Genomic DNA, 23,978 nt, shown 5'->3' on the forward strand with positions numbered 1-23,978 from the left:
ATGTGTGTGTGTGTGGGGGGGGGGGGTGGCACGGATCACAGCGGAACAGGAGATCAAGTCACTTGATTTGCACGGATACAAGGGAGAGCTAGTCCAATAAGAATTGTCCACACCTTATTAAGGCAATAATTTTATGTGTGGGCCCAAGCAGGCCCACCCATGATCATGGTGGAACATCAGAGAGGAGGGTCCACAGTAGACTGCACATGGTATGGCTGCAGTATCACCCCAGATCAAGGGATTAGAGCCACTCAAATAAGGGCCTGCAAAATGGATGGTGAGATCATTTTTACACTTGCCATCCATTTTGCATGATCTTAATTGTATGGCTTTAAATATCCAATCATGGCTATTTTTCGGTCATGTGCAAACTAAAGCACATACCTCTCCATTGATCATAGAAGGCTTACATGGGCCTCACACAGGAATTTGCACAGTAATAAGGGACAACCTACAGAGAATTTGTGCTTGGAGGGTAATAATGTGGCGACATGAATACAAGTTGGACATGTATTTTACCTGTTCCTGTACAATCAGTTTACTGAGTTGTTGTCTCGCAATGAAATCAATCAACGGGACGGTGGTGCAATATGAACTTCAGATTTCTTGGGAAATGTAATGTGGACGTTTGAAGAGGCTGTTGTGCAGTTCAGTATTCCCCTGCAAGCAGCCCCTGCCGACTGGCTGTCATCTGCAGCTATGGTGATTCCCTCCAATACCTTTGCGTTTCTCAACAAAAGTTTCACAAAATTGACTTCGTCGTCGCATCCATGGAAGTTCCTCATCTCAACTGTCCTGAGGTGGTATTCCAGGCACTCAAGTGACAACTCTCTTGATTCCATGTACCCTTGCCAATCGACAGTGTATGGTTGCACCCAGATGGGTTTCTGGATAAAATCAGAAATTGAATAGTTAAAAAGTCGGTCTAAAGAACGATTGCTTACCCAAAGAACCCTGCTAAAGCTACTAGTAGGTTCGACCTGCCTTACATGACAATGTGTCATGTGTGTGCGATACAGGCTGTTCAACAGGTGGCGGGACCGAACCCACAGGGAACATGATGTGGCCTGGAAATGAGACCAGTCTTAAGGGCTGCAATCTTATCTTTCTAGGAGTGTAATCAATCCGCTTCCTCAGCGGATCCGCTCCTTTCCCTCTTGTTTCCTTTTTCTTTTTCCTTTAATACAAATCTCATGACTCTTCAAAAAAAAAAAAAAAACAGATGGGACACACATGTCGTCATCATCTTATAGCCTTTCTTGCAGCAATTTGGGGTTGGCTTTTAAATGGTAGATGGGCAAAAGTTATACAAACGGTTACCAGCTGGATATCAACCTTCCACTTTTACCTGGGCCCTAGAACCACCCATGGCACATGCTCACAAGATGTAACACACGTCTGGAGAAAAAAAAAAAGGATAGTTCAAAGAATTTGCTAATGATCCCTGTTCCTGAAATCAGGTAAATCTGGTCCTCAAGGTAGGTAACACATTTCGAATGTGGATATTGAGCAATTCTTTGAGACATGTCAAGGTAATTTGTATGAGGAAAGATTGAAGAGGCTATCTATGGCCAGTGATCAAAGTATCGGTATTGCTACAAGTTTTGCTGACTGGGTATATGGAAACAATATCGATATTGCCAATAATATTGCCAATAACCAGAAATGCAGGGAAACATTGGGGAAACATGGGGAAATGGTAGAATTTTTCAATGAAACTTTAGGAGATGCTAAAATACGTATATTTGTAAATTTAGGAATAAAAAAAATTGCAAAAAGAATGCATACAGAATATGTTTCCATTTAATGTGGGCTTAAAAGCATATGCTGCCATAAGAAATCAATCCAACCATCCCATCAATCCCATCTATCCATCCAACCTTTCATCGAAATATCCATCGCATTTCAGAATTTCAACAAAACATGATATTTCACGAGAAATTATTGACAACTAAAAAGGAAAAGAAAGATTGTGGTTTTGATATCACACATGTGGTGATAACGATAACATCGTGATATTATCAATATTATCGTCGACAATTTGAACATTGCACACTACCATGTGCCCATAAAATTAGAAAATAATTTTAAAAAAAAATGGAATTATTTTTAATAAACAGATTTTTGGTGACATCAATACATTGGCAATATTATCGAAATATTGCCGATATACTAGCAATATAAGCAACATCTGGAATTTACACACGGTTGAAAATATTGGTAATACAATGGCAATACAAGCGACACCTGGAATTTTCGTAGTCGAAAATATTGGCAATACATTGATGATATCGATACATTGGTGATACTTAGCAACACATCGCCAATACCTGGAATTTCTGATACTAATAGTGTTATTAGTATCACTACCGGTATTATCGGTATCGCCGAGCTGGAGATACGGATAATATCGGGATACTCCAAACAGTGTCTTTGGCACACTTGCCAACCTGGTATGTATATGAGAGCTGGACCGTTCATCAGATGGGGTCTGATGTGAACATGGCTTGGCCTAAAAATCAGGGCGGTCCAATCATCGAGTGACACATGTTTGAAAACAATAAACAGTTGAAAAATGACCAACAGTCTATACCCAGTGTACTTGTAAGGCCCATCTGAAGAATGAGAAGCTTGATGTTCAGGATGGGACGTGTTCACAGTGCACCAACTCGATGAGTGAACTGACTGTCATGCGATGTAATTGGCACACGCATCATGAATCTCCCTCTTCAATCTGTCTTGGCAAATTGACTTTGCATTTATCAAATTTCTTTTTGACCGTACTTCTGTCTCACTAATATGGCCTGCCTGATGATAGGACCAGCCTGATTTTCAGGCTAGGGTACCTACAACTACAATGATGTGGACACCTAACAAATGGCCTGGATCTCACACAAATCCCACATTGGCTCATGCAGGAAAGAGACGGATTCGAATTCCTCCAAGAGTAGCCAGTGTAGTTAAAGGCACCAGGCGCACACCTGCCCCTATAATGCCTGAAACACCTAGGCGCATGCCTGGAGATTGCAAGCAAATTTTTAATATAATAAATACTGATGTTTAATTATTTATAGATATAATTTTTAATATAATAAATACTGATATTTAATTATTTATAGATATAAGTTGTTCTTTAAATTTTAGTCAAACTCAATACCATTCAATTCCTCTCATCCCAAAACCCCATTTTCCCAACTTTTCCAAATTCCCCAGTTCTAAATCCTAATTTTCCAATTTCCCAAAATCCTAACCCTAAATTTCCATTTTATGCAAATCCCCCAATTCACCAATCCAAAACCACAAATTTTCCAAAATCCCTAAAATTCCCGAACCCTACAATCCAATTTTTCAAAATCCCCAAATCCTCTAACCTAAATTTTCCAATTCCCCCAAAATCCTCAATTCACCTTTAGTATCTTGTGCGGCACCAACGAACACTCAAATTGCTTCAAGAAGTCCAATGTGGTGACCTTAACACACTATTGGAAGAAAGAAATCAAGAAGAAAAAGAAATGAGAAAAGTTGTTAGAAGTTGGAGGAAGAATATCTCAAGCATTAATCTAAAAAGAAATGAGAGAAGAAGTTGAAATAGAGCTTAAAAGCCCTTTCTTATCAAAAAGAAATAAAAATGAATGAGGTACCCATAAGGCTGTGCCTCACGGAGAAAATGTCACATTAAACATAGGTGCACCTAGGCGCACGCCCAAGGTAAACACCTTGGCCAGGGTCCAAGCAAGGTGCAACAGGCCCAACTAGGCGTCCGCCTAGGTCACCTTTGACCTCACTGCAAGTAGCAATTTCATTTCACTCATCCATATATTGAAGCATTGAAAATGGATTAACTAGAAGATTTGAGTGCCTGTTGATTACCTCAGTTCCGTTCACATCCACAAGGAGATACTCTAGATTGGGAGAGCTCTCGAGCAAGCAGAATATTGCTTGGAAATGATTTTTGTTAGGAAAGGAAGTCAGCTTCAAATGCTTAAGATTGCAGAATCTAGGCAGCCATTCTAATAAATCTCGTGCTCTTGACAGAAACTTCACACATTACAGGACAAAGCAAAAAAAAAAAAAAAAGCAGATTAGAAAATGTTGGACCAGTAAGGCTGTGTTTGGCTGCATCGTGGAAATAAACTGAATTAGTAAATGACAAAAAACACTGACTTCCTAGCATTGACAACAAGCAAGTGACCCTCTGGAGGCAGCCCCCTCAATTCGAATGCTAAGGAAGTAAAAAATAATAATAATAAATAACAAAATCGTTATTTCCAACTTCTTTGAGTATTTATTGCAATTCAATTAGATAGTGCATCCAAACTCCCCCTATAGGAATTAGGGTTGTGTTTGGCTCATGACCATTTTAGGAGTGGAGTAAAGTAAAATGCCAATTTGGGATTTTTACTCTTAATAGAACTTACGAAAGTTGTAAAATGTGGCTTTGTGTTGCATTTGAAACGAGGAGCTCCTTTTTCATCCACATGAGTACTATTTCATGATTATTATTATTTTTTTTCTTTTTCTTTTTGAAAAACTACTAAGATCAAAGATCCAAAAGTTGCGAAAGATTTTTTTCTCATGGCCCAAGCCAAAAGCAGCCTCAGGTAGTCAAATAAATCTTGGGGTATCCAATGCCAAGAAGAAACAGACATTGACACACAAACACAAATAGATAAACATAGAGTTTCACTAATCCCACACACGTGCATATGGCAGTCCCTACCAAATGTGACTAGTTGGCATATATGCAAGATACAAGCTAACTCCAGGAAGATCTCAGCATATAGATGATCTGACCAAATTATACTGGTTCACGCATCAGGTGGACCAATGTTCAAAAGAAATGAACAACTTAAAAAATGTGCCCAATGTTTTTTAGCCGTCCATTTGTTTGATGCACTGTAGCCTACCTGATAAGTTGGGGCATCCTCATTGTACTCCCACCTGACAGACAGCCCATCTCCAACAAATGTGCCAGCTGGCATGTGCCTGCTATGCATTTCTCTTTTTCTTTCGATACTTAAGAAAAAGATGGTGCGCAAGACAAGAAGAAAATTCCAGGCCCCCAAGAATGCCACATCACCCCACATTAGTCCAATTACAGCATTATGGGAAAGTCATTGCGGCCCGTATGACACAAAAATGCATGTTAACAATGAAAACGATTGGATTCCTTGCTCCACATGTCATTGTGGCCCTTATGACGCAAAAATGTGTGTTAACAAAAATCCTGATGATTAGAGATCAACATCATCATCATCTAAGCCTTATCGCAATTAATTGGGAGTAGACTACATGAATCCTAATCCTCCACTCCACTGTATCAAGGGCCACGTCTTCACTTCGACCATGGGTCATCAAGTCTTCATTCACTACCTCTACCCATGCTCTTTTGGGCCTTCCCTTGCCCTTTTAGAGCCTTCAACTTGCACCAACTCACTCCTAACCGGATCAACTGGTCTCCGTTGCACATGAACAATCCATGTCTAATTTTCCTCTTCATATTGCCTAATGGTGATACTCATAAGCATTGTTCGGAGTATCCCTGATATTATCGAAATATACCCAATATTATTCGTATCTCCAGCTTGACGATACCGATAACATTGGTAGTATCAGAAATTCTAGGCATCGGTGATATATCATTAAGTATCGCCAATGTATCAATATCGCCGATGTATCGCAAATACTTTCGACTGTGTAAATTCCAAGCGTCCATTGTATTGCCAATGTATCGATATCCCCAATGTATCACCAATATTTTCGAATGTGCAAATTCTAGATGTCGCTTGTATTGCCAGTGTATCGGCGATATTTCAATAATATCGCCAATGTATCGATCTCGCCAAAAATTTGTTTATTATTACAATTATTTTTATGGGCGCATGGTTGTATGATGAAATGCATATTTCTATGTACGTATATCAGTGTTTTAAATAGTTACACTATGTAGCATGTAGCCTACGCTACGTAGTGTAGCTTAGCCTCAACACTATGTAGCTCATGAAAAAAGCTTGAGTCATGTGTAGCCTACACTACAAGACTAATTTGCATATGTTACACACTACATAGCTCACATTACAAGCTAATTTTTCACTACAATGTTAAAATCAACTAATTTTTTCTATGATTTGTTACATTTTTCTATTTTTAATATATAAAAAAAATAGTTAATCTTTTCAATGCTTTTAGTAAAATAATATAAGTAACAAACTGACAGTATAAATTTAGTTTCGTTGTTCTTTCTTTACCTTTATACTTGATCATTATCCTTCCCTATTACTTTAGGTTGCGTTTAGTTGCACCAAATATCATGAAATTTTGTTAAATTTCATTATTAATCATTCTAATTTGGTGCAGAATATCATGAAATTGGTGCAATCAAGAGCAACTTTGATTAAAAATCTAGAAGTAGTGTATAGCTTACGTCACACACTATGTAGCTTACGCCTCATGCTTCGAAGGGTTAAACCCTACACTACACGCTATTCGATGTTTAAAACATTGGTGTATATGTACGCATGGATGGATGGATAGTGTGTGCGCGCAAGCATGGATGGATGGATCATGCATGTGTTTTTGTATGTATGTGCATGCATGTATGAATGGTTGGATGGAAGGATCCACCATTTTCCTCACGTTTCCATGAGTCAATGATACATGCTTTTAAGCCCCCATTAAAGGCAACTTATTGTTTGATTCCTAAATAGGCAAATGTGTATTTTAGCATCTTCACTAAAAAATTCCACCATTTTCCCCATGTTTCCCCAATGTTTCCCCACATTTCCAGGAATCAGCAATATTATTGACGATAACAATATTATTTATGTATCCCAAGCTAGCAAAAATTGTAGCGATACTGATACTCCAAACACTGCTCATAAGTTCCCTTGAATGCATTCATTTCTAATGCTATCCTTCCTCGTCATGCCACTCATCCATCTCAACATCCTCATTTCAGCTGCACTCATCTTGTGACATATTGTTCATGCCAATCCTTGTGACCTATACATTTGTGTCAAATCAGGGCCATTATTTCTAGCCCGCCATTGTAACTCCAATCAATAAGATTTTGTTGTGTGGACATCTATGGGGGAATGTTTAAGATGAACAGCCCAGATCACCTTATGGTGGGCAAGAAGGGGTGTGCCTCCCAAGTATTTCTCTTGCAAAACCTATTGGAAGAACTATAGTAAATAATATATTTAAAAAATGCAGTGACCAATGGTTTCGAGAACATGTTCGCGTCAGTTGGTACAAGTAGGGCACATGGTTTAGTGATCCAACCTGTTGATATGAAGGATCCTCTATGGATGGCCACAAAATTCTCCCACATTGGAAAATCCTAAACCCTTCAATGAGCGACCAGCAAATAGACACTTAAGAAAGAAAATACAACAACAATCCATATTCAACCAAGAGAATGTCAAACTTTTGATGGCTAGGCTCTTCCAGTCCATGGGTCATATTAATAGTTTGGCTTACTGAACCATGGGCCCCACTTGTAAAACTGAAAAGCTGAGTGCACAGTAGAAACTCTTGAGACGAGCACTGTAAAATATCACATAATACAAAGAAAGAAGGAGCATACCCCAATGCATGAAATCCCCAACCTGAAGACTCGTGCATTGCTGAGGCCTCTGAATAGTTTACCCCAGTGAAAACTGTAATCTTCATCAGCAGTCGACCCGAAAAAATTAATGTCCACATCAGTTAGAGAGGAAAGGTTTTCCAAAGCATAGTCTTGTGCCATATAGCCTATGTACTTGAACGATAAGAGATTCGGCGTAGAAACCTTGAGCTTAGATGTTCTCAGACCACAAGAAAACATAGTCAAGCTCTTGAGTGAGGGAGAGGAAATGTCAAAAATCTGGAATTCCTTCATTTCACAGCTTCTGAAATTCAAATCTTCGAGCATAGGACAGCTTGAAAATAGTCCCCGTGTCAAGCATTCATCGGAAAAGCTGATCCATTTGAGATGCAAGGTCTTGAGCCGACAAAACTCAATGGTCACAGGCAGTTTAAGAACAGAGTCGTTCATATTCAATTTCAACACCACTAACGATTCACAAGTGAAAAGGCAAGAAGGCAGTTTGGCATCTTCCAACTTTGGGATATCAAGATCAAGCTCCCGGACGTTGCAGCCCACAGCAAAACCAATCCATTCATTGACAAGAGGAGTGTATCTGAAATAAAACCCAAAAGACATACGGAACTTTTCTATATTCGACCTGTTATGAAGAGCTATAGTCCGCTTGATAAAATCGATGAAGAGTTGTTCTCGGCGTCTTACTTGAGGGAAACGGGAGTATTCAAAGTCTAAAGTGGTGAGAGAAGTTAAGATGTGTCTCCAACTTCGGGACAAAACGGTGGTAACCACAGCCTCTTCCATTGGGAGCATGGAGACAATGTGACTACGAATGGCTTCTGGTAAATTGCTGATTTGATCGGCAGCTTGATCATCAGCATCTGCTCGCATCTGACGCTTTCGAGTATGGTTCATGTTCATCTGATCTGCACTTGTTTTTTGTAAGCTATGTTTCATTATGCATCAATTCTTTTCTTTTCTTTTTCTTCTTTTCATCCCTGGAGAACAATTCTACCATTCAAGAATTTGCTTAAAGATAGCTGGGTAATGTCTAATGGAACTACCAATAGACTGAAAGTCATAATGAGGGATTTCGACAGTTGAGATGCTTTTACAACTTCCCTCGTTTATACTTCATAAAGCACCAACACTCGATCAATTCTTGAGATTGCTTTTGAGTAGATGATTCAAGATTTTTTCACACAACCAATGAGTGTTCAACGGCCTTTAAGTCACCTGAAACATAAATGTTCATGAAAACAAATCAAGAATACAAAAAGAAAACTGTAATTTACTTAACACATGTAGAGGCACCAGTGTTTGAAATAGCGCTTGTAGTGTAGCAGTAACATACACTACATAGAGTAGCATAGTTGTAGCGCAACATGGTGTAGCTAAATAGCATAAATCTCCTGTACGCTACAGCTACAAGGATCATAGCGTACGCTACAATTATTATTATTTTTTAAGTTTTGTTTGTTTGCTACAATGTTTTTTTTAATGTTTTGTATGTCAAAATTTGTGTAAAACTCATGTTATAAAAAACTTAAAATGTAGAGTTAAAACCAAACATTTCTTTGTTTACTTTCCTTAAAATGGTGGTGATCCTTTGTTAACGTTGGTGCGAAACTCACACACTAAAAAACCTTTAAAACTAACCTAAAAAACCTTTCCAACACCCCACTTTATATAGATGACATATGTATTGTACTTCATACTCTTAACCTGTGGGATTTTTATTTCTTTTCATACTTGTGACTTGTGACTTGTGGTTTTTTATTAGACATTATTAATTAAAGTGGTTTGCTTAGAACGTTGTTGGTGTGAAAATTATTTGATTAGGTTTACGACTTTATATATGTGGATTGGCTTTTCATAAATGATAATTAATAACTCGTTTGAACATGCTTATACTTGAAAAAAATGAATAATCTTTTAGGCTTTTTTATGCTTTTTGCTTTTTTTCTTACTACATATCATATATTTAAATTAAAAAATAAATGTATCGTGTAGCTTACACTACACACTACAAAGGGCTGAATGCTACGCAACATGCTTATGCTACATGCTACAAAGGGCTGAACGCTACGCAATACACTACCGCTATTTAAAACACTAGGTACTGCAAATGCTAAAGAGTTGGAATTGTCGGACGCTACAACATCTGTTTTGAATTGTGTCAATAACATGGGAAATTCTAATACAGGAATATAAACAAAATGGATGTGAAGGAAGCAGTTACTTTGCTTTGACATGCAATTAATATAAGTTACTGGTTCTGAGGGCATGCCATATTGGAGGCCATGCCTGATCCCCTTCTTTGCATGATAATGAGCAATGATCCAGCACAAATTCATCCTAGTGGGACCAGGTGGGCCCAAATACCAGCCATCATAGTCAGCCATTGGATAGGAACGGGTCATTCTATATTTGCAAATGGCCCCAATATCAGCCCGATTGGATGGTTGCAACCATCCAATTAAGGCGCTGTGAAATGAACAGTAAGATCGTTGTTACCCTTGCCATCCATTTTCAGGTCCTTGATTGGATGGCTGTGATAACCTTATGAGTGTGATCTTGGGACATTTGCTTTGTAGTGGACCCCCCATCCAACAGGCATTGGTGATCATGTTGGGCCTATCATTCTCGTGCAGAGGGCTTTTCTCCCAAATAAAGAAAAAAAGAATTCCTATCAAGTCATGCTCACATGATATTATTATTATTATTATTATATATGAGCTGATCTCCATATAGTTCACTGAAGGCATACGCGGACAAAAATATTATATTCAGCAGGTCCAATAGTAAAAATGGGCCATCATCATCGTCATCGTCATCAAAGCCTTAGGCCAACAAATTGGGGCTACAAACACCCAAAAATAAATCAGACTGACATGTAAATCCTGACCATTTAAGTACAGACACTAAAAGACAGAGTAGTTATCGATCACATTCAATTTTAAATGGCTCATTGATCAGATACCAGAGTGGACATTTAAATGCTAAAGCCCACAAAATAATTGGCCCTGATCTTGTCCATGAATGCTACATGTATGGTAAATGATGTGGAGGCGGAACTATTTCTGTCCTTCTAGAGGCATTGGATCAGCTGTATATGTGCACATATACCAGCAATCGTTCAGCTGCAGTTATGCATATATAAACATAGCAAATATCAGTTTCTTTTGTGACATTTTATCAGGCAGTTATTGTGTGGCTTTCTATTAGATTAAAGGTAAACAATAGCAAATAGCTTGTGAGATAAAAATCCAATCATTATGAAACAAGAAATATAAATAGAGGTACCAAATATAAAAGAGAACTGCTAATACAATTTGCACAAGGATAGAATGGTACGTGTTCAAAATCTGGGTCATTCCTCAGGTGGGGCCGTCCACACACATGCTGGTGCAGGCCCAAATAGATTCAAGCATGAAAAACTGCTTAGGTCTGCAGGAACAAGGAAGAAAACCAGTACAGGAACTCCACAAAGATCTATGGGTTTTAATGATGGACTGTGGTGTGGGATGCACGAGCAATGATCTATACAACCCAAATGAAAGGAAGGGTTTATGTTCACTCTATATTGAAGGCTTCTCTTTAACCAAATAATAATCATCATAACCAGTCATAGAAGAGTCTTTACATGTCTATATACTTTTCCACAAAGCAAGGAAAACATAATGTAATCATAATCATCCATTACTTTTAATCATAACCATCTATTTCAATAAAATATTAAAACAACTAAAATAGCCTTTAATCCCACCAAAACCTAACACATCATCAAAAAAGAGGCCATATCTCACTCAAATGATAATAGAATCACATAATCTTGGGCTCGTCTAGAAGCTAACTCAATAGGCTTTCAAACATGGCCATTTTTGTGTCATTTGTACATCGTTGGAACCCAAAAAGTGGCACACTAAAATCTACAAAATACAAAAGGAAACTAGCTCAACTATCTCTTTAACTCTAACAACTAAGAAAAAGAAAAGCAAAAATCTTGCTAGTATGGGGCCCACATGTGTTGCATGTCCTTGAACCCGATTGGGGCCCATGGTTCCATACAAATATATCTCATTCAACCCTATGGCCACAATTCTTCCAGAAACCAAGCTCATCAAACATTTTGGGGCCTATATAGGCTGGATGTCCTAGCCCAAAAATCAGGCTACATCATAATGCAACTAGATCAAGGAGGAAACTAATTGCAATAAGATTTAACATACCGGATTTAATTTCGCATCACAAAAGAGAAATAATGCAATGATTGTGAGCAAGCTCAACAGTCCTATAGTCTTATACTAGAGATCACTCCTCACCCCCCACCCCTTGACAACTACCATAGGGAAACAAGAGAATTTACTCAGAGAATATCATCCAGCTATCTTATTCCATGGGCCTAAGCCTTTTTTATGGTGAGTTCCTAGAATCCAATATAATTATTGGAATCTAAAATAAGATTCATGGCTAGCCAAGATCTCCAAAATGGCAGAAATCTTTAAACAAGAAAATCTAATAATGTTTATTTCCTAAAATAGAATCCCTAAAATAAGAAAATACTTAGCAAGAAAAAAATAATCTAAGATTACTTATTTCCTAACATAGAGATATAAAAGAAAAGGAAATTATAGATAAGCTAAAAAAGGAAAGTGAGCATTTTATTGTGCACGTGTGGGATATGGGGCAATTGACGACTTCAGTCTGCCCATCTGTTCACAGATGATAAGCACTTGAGAACTTTAATTTAGTTCCTATCTTAGACCATAAGGTGAGCCAAAAGTAGCTTATAAACTTAACATCACAACCAGATACAACTGTTTTGGGAACACCGTGTAGATGAACCCCCTCTTTGTAGAAAACTTTATGATGTGTAGGGCATCTGATGTATTCTTACAAGGAATGAAATGGGCCATCTTTGAGAATCTGTCAAGTGTCGACCACAACGTAAATAGAGTCAATAGCCACATTGAGTCTTAAGCAATCCCATGACAAAATCCATGCTAATGTCTTCCCATAGAGCATTTGGCACAGGCAGTGGAGTATAAAGACAAGTATTTTGCATACTACTTTTACCTAGTTGGCACACACAACAATGACGAATGACAATTCTGACATCTTTCTTCAAACCCGGCCAATAGAAATGGTCCCCAACCACGACTGTTATTTTGTCAATACCAAAGTGACTAATGAGACCACCTAAATGAAGCTCTCATATAACAAGCTATCGAAATGAACTTTTAAGAAGACACACTCTTATATTATAGAATAAGTACCCATCATGCAGGATGAATCATGGATACTCGATGCCCGAGCCGGTAATGAGTATTGAAATACATTCCCAAAATCATCATTTGTTGTAGTCTCCTTTAAGTTCATTGATCCTAATAACAAAACCTGATAAGTTAGACAATAGTTGTAATTTTCGGCTGAGGGTGTATGCTACCTTATTTTTTATGCCAACGCAACATTTTAGGTTGAATGTGAGTGCTTGAATATAAAACACTCCACTTAGCATGCCTTGCGCTCAACTTCTTTTAAGAATTCAAATCGTGTAATGCCTCATGATCATAATAGAGCACAAACCCCCAATGAATGAGGTAATGATGTTGATATTCCAAAGCTTATACAATAGCATATTTAGAATACTTCTTACTTGCCAAATTGAGTTTTTCGCTAAAGATGGCAACCATATGTCCTTCCTGGATGAGGACACCTCTTATGCCTTTGTGGGATGCATCATAGGCAACTTCGAACACCTTTTCAAGATCAGGAAGCCTAAGAATTGGACCTTCCACCATTTTTTGCTTGATCTCTTTAAATATCTTTTTGCTGCTTTAGTCCGTTCAAATGGACCGGCCTTGACACTTCAGTAATGGGTGTCATGATGGAACTAAAGTTCTAAATAAACCATTGATAAAACGTCACTAGCCTATGAAAACTGTGAACCTTATGAATGTTTTTGGGAGTAGGCCAATGACAATATGTAACACCCGGAACTTTTCACTACCCGAGTATTGAAAGTTCTCAAGTTTTACCATGAATTTTAACTTATTATGTACATGTGTGCAATACCAATCTAGCTATCCTAACCTTACATCTATTCTCCAACATGAATCTGACTATTGGGAATAATCTTCATTCATAGATCAAGCCATTTGACCATTGATTTTGAGATAGGATCATCATATACCCAAGTATTTTCACTTTTCCCATCATAACCAACCGTTCAGCCAAATATTTACCGCTAGGTAAAGATATCTAACCGTCCACTTTGAGTTTGGACCACTCGATCATAGTAAACTAATTACCGGATATTTGCCTCCACTCGTACACATATTAAATTAAGATTCTGATACGTTCATCTTGTTCACCACATATAAATATGCTTAACCCACCATCAATACCACAATCTGAGAAACTTACACATGTGAACAAGTCACTTGAATATAATGGTATACATATTCTGCCTCTTGATCACTCTAAAAATCCACTCGTGACCATTCGTTTACAAAACTAACCGTAAACCCACTTACATACATGATCAGGGTAACCATCAAGTTTTTATATTCTTAACATGTCATCTGACCATCCATTATGTTGGTTGATATATGTATATTCCTTTAATTAATTTGGCGAATAATTTTTTATTCATAATGATTCAAATATAAGTTCTTTTGTAAGAATTACTTAAAAACATGCCTATAACCATGTAAAACCATTAGATTTTTCAAAACTCTCATATCAGCAATAAGTATGAAAATGCCATTAACCTCCTTGAATTCGAGATCACATGGTTCCCACGATCCGTTTGATGTGAAAATTTATACTATGCTTATATATCATAAATTAACCATATGTGTCAAATTTCAGCCCTTAGATCATTATAAAAGTGACCCAATTGACAAATCAGCCCATTAACCGTTGATTTTGATGTCCATCGAGTGAAGAAACTTCGTGGGTAGTTATAGTAGGATATTTCCCTTCATATGAACGACTTGGATTGCTCATAACATAGACAAGTGTGAAATATGAAGACCCCACTTTGGTAGGCTTTTCCTTAGGCGCAAAATTATCCTTTCGAGGATTACCAACTCCTTATAAATCTGGATCTTCCGATTTAACAACTTCCTACCTTCCATCATCGCAAATCAAATTTGGACCAAACTTTGGTCTCATATGACTACGAGGTTATACAAAATTTAGACTCCTATCTATAATCCTACACCGTTGAACATTAAAGCCAATTCCTTCCTTTTGGTGCAAAAGGTGAAATTTCAGATTTAAGCCTTTTCCACCATTCATCAACCACCAACTTTTGTCCAACATTTGCCTATCCCGACTATACATTTCTCTCAAAATTGGGCCCTGATCAGTAAGTGTGAACTATTAACTGAGATCAGGTTCGTTTTAGCACCCATTAGGAGAATTTTTCAAAATAGGCCAATCTAACTTTCAGATCACCAAGAAAATCATATACCCCGACCCTATTCGATGACTCCGACACACTGGATGAATTGGATTTAAAAAAAGATCGTTAAAAAGGGTCAAATTGGAGAAACTCAATCCAAGTAGATGTGAAAACACCCCCTCTCACACGCCCACTCCTTTATAAAAAGAGCATGCATTCCCCTCTTCACTCACACGCCCAAGGAGAAAGAGAAGGAGAAGCCTAGACGCCCTCTTCCTTCTCCATATGTATGGTGTCTCCCTCTTGCTCAAACGATGGCGTGATTCATGTGGAAAATTTTCATGTAGAAGCTTTCCTACATGGAGATCTACCTAGGGTTTAGATCAAAGGCAAAAGTGAGGGAGTCCTTTAAGCTTACAGTAATTTGAGTTAATATGCTTTATCTGCCTTTTTCATGTTATACTTTCGTGTTACTATGATTCTTTCCCTATAATTGTTTAATTTACAACCAACAATTATTTACCCTATAGGAATTAGGGTATGATGTTAATTACGAGTGATCTATATTATTTTATATGGGGCGATGGATACAAGCCTTGCCCTTGCCTTTACCAATTTTGTTGAATTGGCCATTACCACTCTCGTCTTTATTGAGTTAGTCATTGCTCCTCTCCTCTTTGTTGAGTTGGCCATTGCCACTCTCCTATCTGTTGAATTAGCCATTGATACTATCCTCCTTATTTTGTTGGCCTTATGGTATCTACTTTTATGGCTTGGGCATATGTCTTGGAATTCCAAAATCCTCATGATTCAAATTATTTCTCTGACAATGCAAGTAATGTGTTAGAGGTGTTACAACTAGTGATGCAAATATCCATCGTGGATGTAATGCGTTACGGGTAGCGGCCCTCTTGGTCGACACGTAATCCCTTGGGTTGGTTAGCGTAGTGCACAATCGATGTGAGTAAAGCGTCATGCGTGTTACATCACTTTTCAGGATTGGATGTCGCAAATAGTTGCTCCATGAACACATCGTGTTACGTAAATCTCTCAACCGCGTTGTTGTGTCGCCTTGAGATGTTCGCATAAATCCACATTAACATTGGATACGCCAACGAATCTCCGTAGTTATGGGATGCGGGGCGAGTCGGGTTTTTCTATGAATTATATTCCATATTGTGATGATCACTACGTATGGTGAGCGGCATACACTTTGCTAGGCATGCATTCATATACATATTTGTTGCGCATACTGATACCACTCGTAGTAGTGGAGTACAAGACATATCAGAACCATTACATTACTTTTATGAATATCTTGAATTATTGTTAATCTTAAAGGATAACCATCACTATTGAGTAGGGCATTAACCCTCTCCAACTGTACAGATGATGAAGGTAATGTACAGATTGAAGACCTAGAGGATTATCTCCCTATGGAAGATTATACTGAAAGAATAAGAAGATAGTTTTATAATTTAGTTTTATATTTCCGCTGCAAACTTGATAATATAATAAACTTCCATTGAGATGGCATTTGATAATTTATTGAATTCTTTTGCTCTAATAAAATAATAAATACAGTCAATTTTATCCTCGTGAATGGTTTACCTTCATGAATGTAACTGAATGTGATCTAAATGAAATATATATAGTGCGATTTTTAAAGCATCTAATTCATTCAATTATTAACACCCGGTTTTCTCGGGCACGAGTATAAACTCAGGCCGCGAAAATTCGAGATGTTACACAATAGCTCTTATCTTTTCAAAATCAGCCCACGCCTTTTGCTGAAACAACGAACAGAAAGACCACACCGAAACTCATGAAAATACACTTCTTCAAATATATGTAAAGTTTCTCATGAACGGCTATAGATGAGGATATTGTCAAAGTACATGACGACAAACTTGTCTATAAATGGTAGTAGAATTTGCATCATCACCCACATGAATGTACTATGTGCGTTTGTTAAGCCTAAAGGCATGACTAGTCACTCATGCAATCCATCATTTGTCTTCAAAGCAACTTTCCATTCATCTCCAAGATGAATTCTTATTTGGTGGGTACCTGCCTTACAAATCAATCTTCGAAAAGATTATAGCATTCACCATCATGTCCAACATGTCATCTAAGCAAAGAAAGGAAAATAGTACTTTACCGCTATCTTGTTGATGGTGTGGCTGTCAATGTACATTCGCTAGTTGTCATCCTTATTTGGTGTCAACAATTTTGGCACAAGACACGGGCTAACGTTATCACTAATGAAACCCTTGGTTAGCAATTCCTTCACATGTCGATGAAGCTCTACATGCTCTATTGGGTTCATTCAGTATGCTAGAAGATTTGGTAATGGAGCTCCAAGCACCAAATCAATCGCATGTTAAATGTCAAGCATGAGTTGAAGTTCACTCGGTAGTTCATCAAGGATCAAATCATGAAATTGGAACAGAATATCTTAAAATCTTTGGTGGTTAGACAACCACATCATTAGCTGGATCAGTCCTATATCCTACCAGAGCATACATGATTCCTCATTCCCAACTTTCCTTCACGAATCAGTGCATATTCAACACTGTGGAGGCTAGATTTGCCTATTCAAGTTCGCTATCCTTCATAGGGTTGAGAGTAATGAACTTTCCTTTGCACATAAAGTTGTAAGTGTTCTTGCGGCCTTTATGAGTTACATCCCTATCATATATCCACAGGCACCCCAATAATATATGTGTGACCTTCATTTGAATAATATTGCACCAAAGTGATTCTATGTAACGACCCAAGGAGATGTTCGCAAAGCACCTCTTGGTCATGGGGGTAAACGTGTCATTCACCCACACAATCTTGTACGGCTAAGGATGTTTGTGAGGTTTCAACTTCCAGAGGTCGCGTTCATATTGTTGCCTATGTTAATAGCAACCTTAATAGCCTTTCCACCACACAATACTCATATATGGAAGGTATTGGTTCTCAGTCAATCTTCTTGGGTTTCCTCTTTTGGTGTCGTCAGAATCCTCCTGCCCACCAATGATAACTTATTTTTGCTATGACCATCTAGGCCTTCCTCAAGTTCCAAATCGTCATCTACTGGATCGCTTTAATGTTTGCCTTCCACTTGGTTTATGATGAAGTTTTCTTTGTACCATTCCCCTCTTGTCCCTCACAAAACTACATATTGCGAGAAGGACACTCTATTGTATAATGTCCACGACCACCACACTTGAAGCAAGTATTGGTTAACCTCCCCTAAGTTGTTGCAACAAACTTTCCCTTTATGTCACCGCTTCAAGAAGAGTATTAGAGGTAGAGTTTTGACTAATTTTTGAAATCCCGAGAAAAGTTACCATGAGACGTGACTGGTTGCAAACGCACTATCATTAGCAATGGGGTGGGTGGATACATAGCCCCCGCCTTGAGTGTTGCCGTGTATTATCACCAACTTCTGCTCCTGCACTTTTCAAGACTTCTAACACGCTTCGTCTACGTTATTCAGCTAAACAGTCACCAGTTGCTTATGGGAGGAAAGCCATAGTCCATTGCAATAACTCATCATTTGTTGTCTTCCTATTAAATCATAATAATGTTGTGTGTATTCCTCCATAGTCAGATTGTCATGCTGAAACGTGAAGAACTCCTGGAAAGAAATCGTCTCATAATTTAGCGGCAAAAATCTTTGCTTCAATCTCACCTTCATTTCCTCCCAGTTGATTATGGGAGGAAAGCCACATCACTGTAAATCTTCATCGAAGCGTACCACCAGCCTTGAGTGGTGCCCTTAAGTTTTAAGGTAGCAAAACATAATGAATTCTTCTATTTCATAATGGTGAAACTATAGCTCCATTAAATGTAACCGAACATTAAACACCTTTGGATCCAAATTACCATCATAATCTAGAATCTCAATCTTGACATGCTTAGCAGGTTTCGCAGCGTAAACCAATGTTTTAATGACAATTGCGTGTTGTGTAGCGGTCAACCCTCTATAGCATGTAGTGTAAGCTACACAATACTTCTATTTTTAATTAAAAATGGGAAAATATAATAAATAATAAGAAAAAAAATATAAATTTTCCTAAAAGATTATTCCTTTTTTTTTTCAAGAATAAGCATGTTCAAACAAGTTATTAATTATCATTTATCAAACACCAATCCACATATATAAACCAAATCAAATCATTATAACATCAACAACTTTCTAAACAAACCACTTTCATTAATAATGTTTAATTGGAACCACAAATATGAAAAGAAATTAAAATCCCAAAGGTTCAAAGTAAAGTAAAAAATACAAAATACAAGTATATTTTATGAAAAAAAACAGAAGCATGATGTTTGCTATATACACTACGCATACTTTATAACCGTTGTAGTACTACAGGGGATTTATGCTATTTGCTAACACTACGTAGCATCGTAACTACATTATGGACGCTATTCAAAACATTGGTGTGAACACTCCATCCTTCATGGGGATGATTTGGATAGTCCCATAAAAGGTTGTTCATTTCTCTTGTTCACAGTTGCACATAGCAATGTTATTAGATCCCATAGCCAGGCTCATATTCTTCTTTGTGAAAATCGTCATTTCTGCTGAGATGCCTTGAGTTAACATTCCCATATTCCAAATCTCCCTCAAGAACATCCACAAATGTTTAACAGTTTGGATTGATTTCCTTTCATGCTTCCTCAAGAACAGTAACCCACCCTTCCAAAGTATCTACTCTAGCCGTGAAACGAGTTCTCCATATCGTCCAACTGTTTCGTGATCAAATCGACACTAGTTGCAGGGTCGATACAATCCCATCCTCAGGTTTCACAGTCATCTCACAATTGTAGTTCGTCCCTCTTTTGGTGCTTATAAGACAATAGGTTTTTTTTTTTAAAGATATAGGTACTGGAAAAAGGCTTTGGGAAGGTTGGGTGTATAATAGAGCATGGGCTGTTTACTAATGGGATTTGGGATAGGAATAGGGTGATAGTTTAGGTGACATTGAGATTATATGATGGTCTATAGTGAAAGGGCTGAAATAAGAGGCAGTTTAGGGAATTGAGGGTAGCTTTGAGATGTATATTGGCACAAAATTTGTAGAAAGAAGATGGGAAAGAGAAGGGAAAAAAAAAAGTGAAAGAGAAAATCCCAAGAGCAAAATTTGTTTTGATACCAATTTAATGCAACTAGACTAGATCAAGGAAGAAACTAATTGCAATAAGATTAAATATACTGGATTGAAGTTTGAATCACAAAAGAGAAAAGAATGCAATAATTGTGAACAAGCTCAACAATCCTCTAGTCTTATACAAGAGATCACCTCCCCGTCTCGACAATTACCATAGAGAAACAAGAAAATTTGCTCAAAGAGAAAATCATTCAACCGTGTCTTATTCCACAGGTCTAAGCCATGTTTATAATGGGCGCTTACAATCTTCAACATAGTCTATGGAGTCTAAAAATAGGGTTAGTTCCTAACTAGCCAAGATCTCCAAAATAGGAAAATCTTTAAGTAAGAAAATCTAATAATGCTTATTTCCTAACAGAGAATCCCTAAAACAATGAAATACTTAAGCAAGAAAAATATAAGAATACTTATTTCGTAACATAGAGATATAAATGAAAAGTAAATTATACATAAGCTAAAAAAGTAAAGTGGGCCTTTTCTTTTCCACACGGGTGGAGCATGCACGTGTGGGATGTGGGGCGATTGCATCACATGGGGCCTGACGGATGAATGGCCTAGATCTCACACACGTGCACCAGGTCAGCACAGATGACACCAATTGCCTCCTTTCTTCCTGCAACCAATTGCATCTTCAATCTACACCATGGTTTTAAGACTTGGATTAGGTAGCACCCAATCCAGTTCAATACCTCGTCACCCCGAGTCGGGCGAGTCAAGCCAATCCAGCCCCAATTTGGGGGAGTCCCAACTCGACGCAGGACTGAGTCAGTCCGAGTTGTTGAGTCTTTAACCATGATCTAAACACGCCCTAATTTCCATATACTATAATAATATCATTAAAGGTAATAAAGGAAAACCCCTTTCCTACTCTTACAAAGGCATCCAGTGTACATGATGGGCCCACCCTGGGAATTCATAACCACACATCCGGTGGGCCCCACCATAGATGGCCCAGCGCCATCCTAACAATGACCTAATTAACGAGTTTCTACTCGTCGAAATCTGAATTGGAGGAGTTTCTCTGATCAAGGTGGGGGCCTGTCGGATCATCCACTGACCAGCCACCATGAGACATCCCATAATGGGACGCACCAAACGAATGACCCCAACCGCTGATGGCGGCCGATGCAGGAAAGACATCCCGAGGCATACGATTTCAGGTAGTCACGCAGACTACTAACGGGTTTCCTTTCTTCTTGGACGCAGAGATAGAGAGAGGGAATTGGATTTCTTTTAAAGATCCATGATTTACTCCAAAACCCAAAAAAAAAAATCCCAAGAATTCAAACGGACCAAAGAGTCAAAAGGAAGGTTTGACGGTCAGATTTTCTTGTTAACAGAGGAGAGAGAGAGAGAGAGAGAGAGAGAGAGAGAGTACCTGTTTTTCGAAATGTTGTTGAGGATCGTAACCTTTCCCTTGTTGCATGAGAATCATACCATGAAAGATGAATATATACACAAAGAGGAGTTATATGATACTCAGGCCGCGTATGACGCTTGATACGCAGGCACTCAGAAATTGCACACGTGGCATATATTAACTCAAATATAACCGACTAGATTATGCACAGAACTGTATCCAACTCACAGGCAAATGTTAGATTGGTCGAACAATCCTAACCTCTGATTCGTGGACACTTATTTGTGGGAATAGGACTGCAGAATATATTTCAACCGTCTAATAAATATCAGCCAATCTAATAGTCAGATAATCGAATAATTTTAATTTTTGCTTCACAATACATCTACAGTGGATGCAATAATTTAGACGGTCAAAATTGACTTGTCTAAGCCATATGTATAATTTAAAAGTGATTTCTAAGTGCATGTGTATCATCCGTCACACTCTACTAGAGTATCAGATTTTTCTTTTTTGTTTACTACTTAGCAGCAGGAAACGGATTGGCTACTCCCCTGCCACCGCCCCCGTGGCTGGTGGTCGTGCTCCGTGGGTCCCACCATGATGTATGTGTTTCATCCATTTTTACATATGATTTTAGGTTTTTCAAAAAAATGAGAGTGATATAAATCTCAGGTGGACCACACTACAGGAAACAATATTGATTGGATGTCCACAATTAAAATTCTCCTAAGGCCCACTGTATTGTTTATTTGACATCTAATCTGTTGATTAGGTCATACAGGCCCAGATGAAGGGAAAAAACAAAAATCAGCTTGATCCAAAACTTTTATGGGCCCCAAAAAGTTTCTAATGGTCGACACTCATTCAACACTGTTTCCTGTAATGTCGTCCACTTGAGATTTGGATATACCTCATTTTTTGTCTTATGCCATAAAATGATCTGGAAAAAATATATGGACGGCATGGATGAAACACCTACATTATGGTGGGGCCCACAGAGCACCAACCATCAGCCATTGGCCAGTGGCAGGGGGAGTAGCTAATCCGTTTCCGCAGCATAGAGAGAGTCACAGATTTTCGGATCCCCTGCGTAGAAAGCTTAATCAGTAAGGGTTGGAGTTGTTTACCTATAAGAAAAGAACTTTGATGCTCTGGAAGTGTGAAGGATGATACACATGCACTTAGGAATTATACACGTGGCATAAAAGTGATTCAAATTAATGATTCAGATACATCATGAGCAAAAATATGCTTATTTGATTATATTACTTTCGCATTGGTGGATTGGTGGACATTTATTAGAGGTTTAAAATGAAAAAACAAAAAAACAAAAAAAAACAAAAAACCAATGGTCCAATTTCAGCAAACATTTGTGGACAGAATCAGATGATATGATTGGTCAAAATTTTGATTTGGAGAATGTGGACTAGAGACATTACGGTCCATAATTTAGTCAATTTAATTTGAATTACTACATGTCAAATAAACAATTCCGAGCACCTGCATATTAAGTGTGCTAACTTAGCTGAGTTTCCTGTGACTCCCTCATAGGAGAGGAAAATTTTACTGGTTTTTCTTAAGCAACAAAAATTGTAGATGTTGGCCCGCTTAGCAAATCCTTGTGTGATAGGTTATTCTGTAATACTTATTAGTAAAAAATAAATTTAAATAATTAGAAAATATTTGATTTTTTGGTTCTATCTTCCTCTTCTTTTTTTGTATTGGGAGTTGTTTAGATGCTTGTAAAGTCCTTAAGTTGTAAATGGATTATAGGTAATCCGATTAGAAAGGTTGTTTGAATGCATGTATTTGCTTATAAAGTCTTTACCTTATGTAAACAAATTGCATCTGTTAATTGTAATCTTAAACCTATTAAAAAGTCATCTTTATAGCTAAAAAGGCATTATATATGTTAGAAAACAATGGTTAATATACACATGATATGTAGGTCTCATCGTAATGTGTATATATAGTACATTCAATCTATTCATCATGTATTTCCCTTGATGCTCTCTTATGGCCCTAAAAAGTAGCTCGTCTATTATTAAATGGACCACATGAGGGAAGGATGGGACGTCCACCATTAAAAACTTATAAATTGCATTTGGAGCCCACCATGATATGTGGAAAACATTCAATCTGTTTAGTGTGTGCGTGTTTTACTACCCTCTTAGGGTCCCAAAAAAAAATTAAAAAAATCAAGTCTTTCTTTCATGATTTTTACCGATTTTTTAAAGGTTTACAGTCTAAGCTCTCTAATATGAATACCTACTTTATTTATTATAAACATTTTACAGGCTAGCCAAACACACAATCTGTTTATCTATAAATAGATTACCACTTAAAAGCCAAACATAATAGCATGTAAACTGAATGTGTTTACAACTAAAAAAATTGCAGGCATCCAAATGACTCCTTATAGAATTAGTTATTTTTTTTTTT

At 37.7% G+C, this 23,978-nt stretch overlaps 1 protein-coding gene across 6 annotated transcripts; it reads right to left on the reverse strand.

Annotated features, from left to right (window-relative positions):
- Positions 1-38: 38 nt before the first annotated feature.
- On the reverse strand, positions 39-21,694 carry LOC131239395 (F-box/LRR-repeat protein At4g14103-like). 6 transcript variants are annotated; one of them, XM_058237114.1, is made up of 6 exons: positions 21,552-21,694; positions 7,589-8,821; positions 3,871-4,038; positions 3,408-3,479; positions 1,321-1,398; positions 766-887 (listed from the first exon to the last, which is right to left on the reverse strand). In XM_058237114.1, the coding sequence occupies exons 2-5, from the start codon at positions 8,540-8,542 to the stop codon at positions 1,345-1,347; spliced, it is 1,248 nt and encodes a 415-aa protein (XP_058093097.1). In that variant the 5' UTR covers positions 8,543-8,821; positions 21,552-21,694; the 3' UTR covers positions 766-887; positions 1,321-1,344. The 6 variants fall into 6 exon arrangements, with proteins under 6 accessions (XP_058093070.1, XP_058093071.1, XP_058093077.1 ...); XM_058237087.1 differs by lacking the exon at positions 1,321-1,398 and having other exon boundaries at positions 39-887; positions 21,552-21,693; XM_058237088.1 differs by lacking the exons at positions 1,321-1,398; positions 21,552-21,694 and adding an exon at positions 10,943-12,111 and having other exon boundaries at positions 39-887.
- Positions 21,695-23,978: the final 2,284 nt, after the last annotated feature.

Source organism: Magnolia sinica, chromosome 1, assembly GCF_029962835.1.
Source record: "Magnolia sinica isolate HGM2019 chromosome 1, MsV1, whole genome shotgun sequence".
Classification (NCBI taxonomy): domain Eukaryota; kingdom Viridiplantae; phylum Streptophyta; class Magnoliopsida; order Magnoliales; family Magnoliaceae; genus Magnolia; species Magnolia sinica.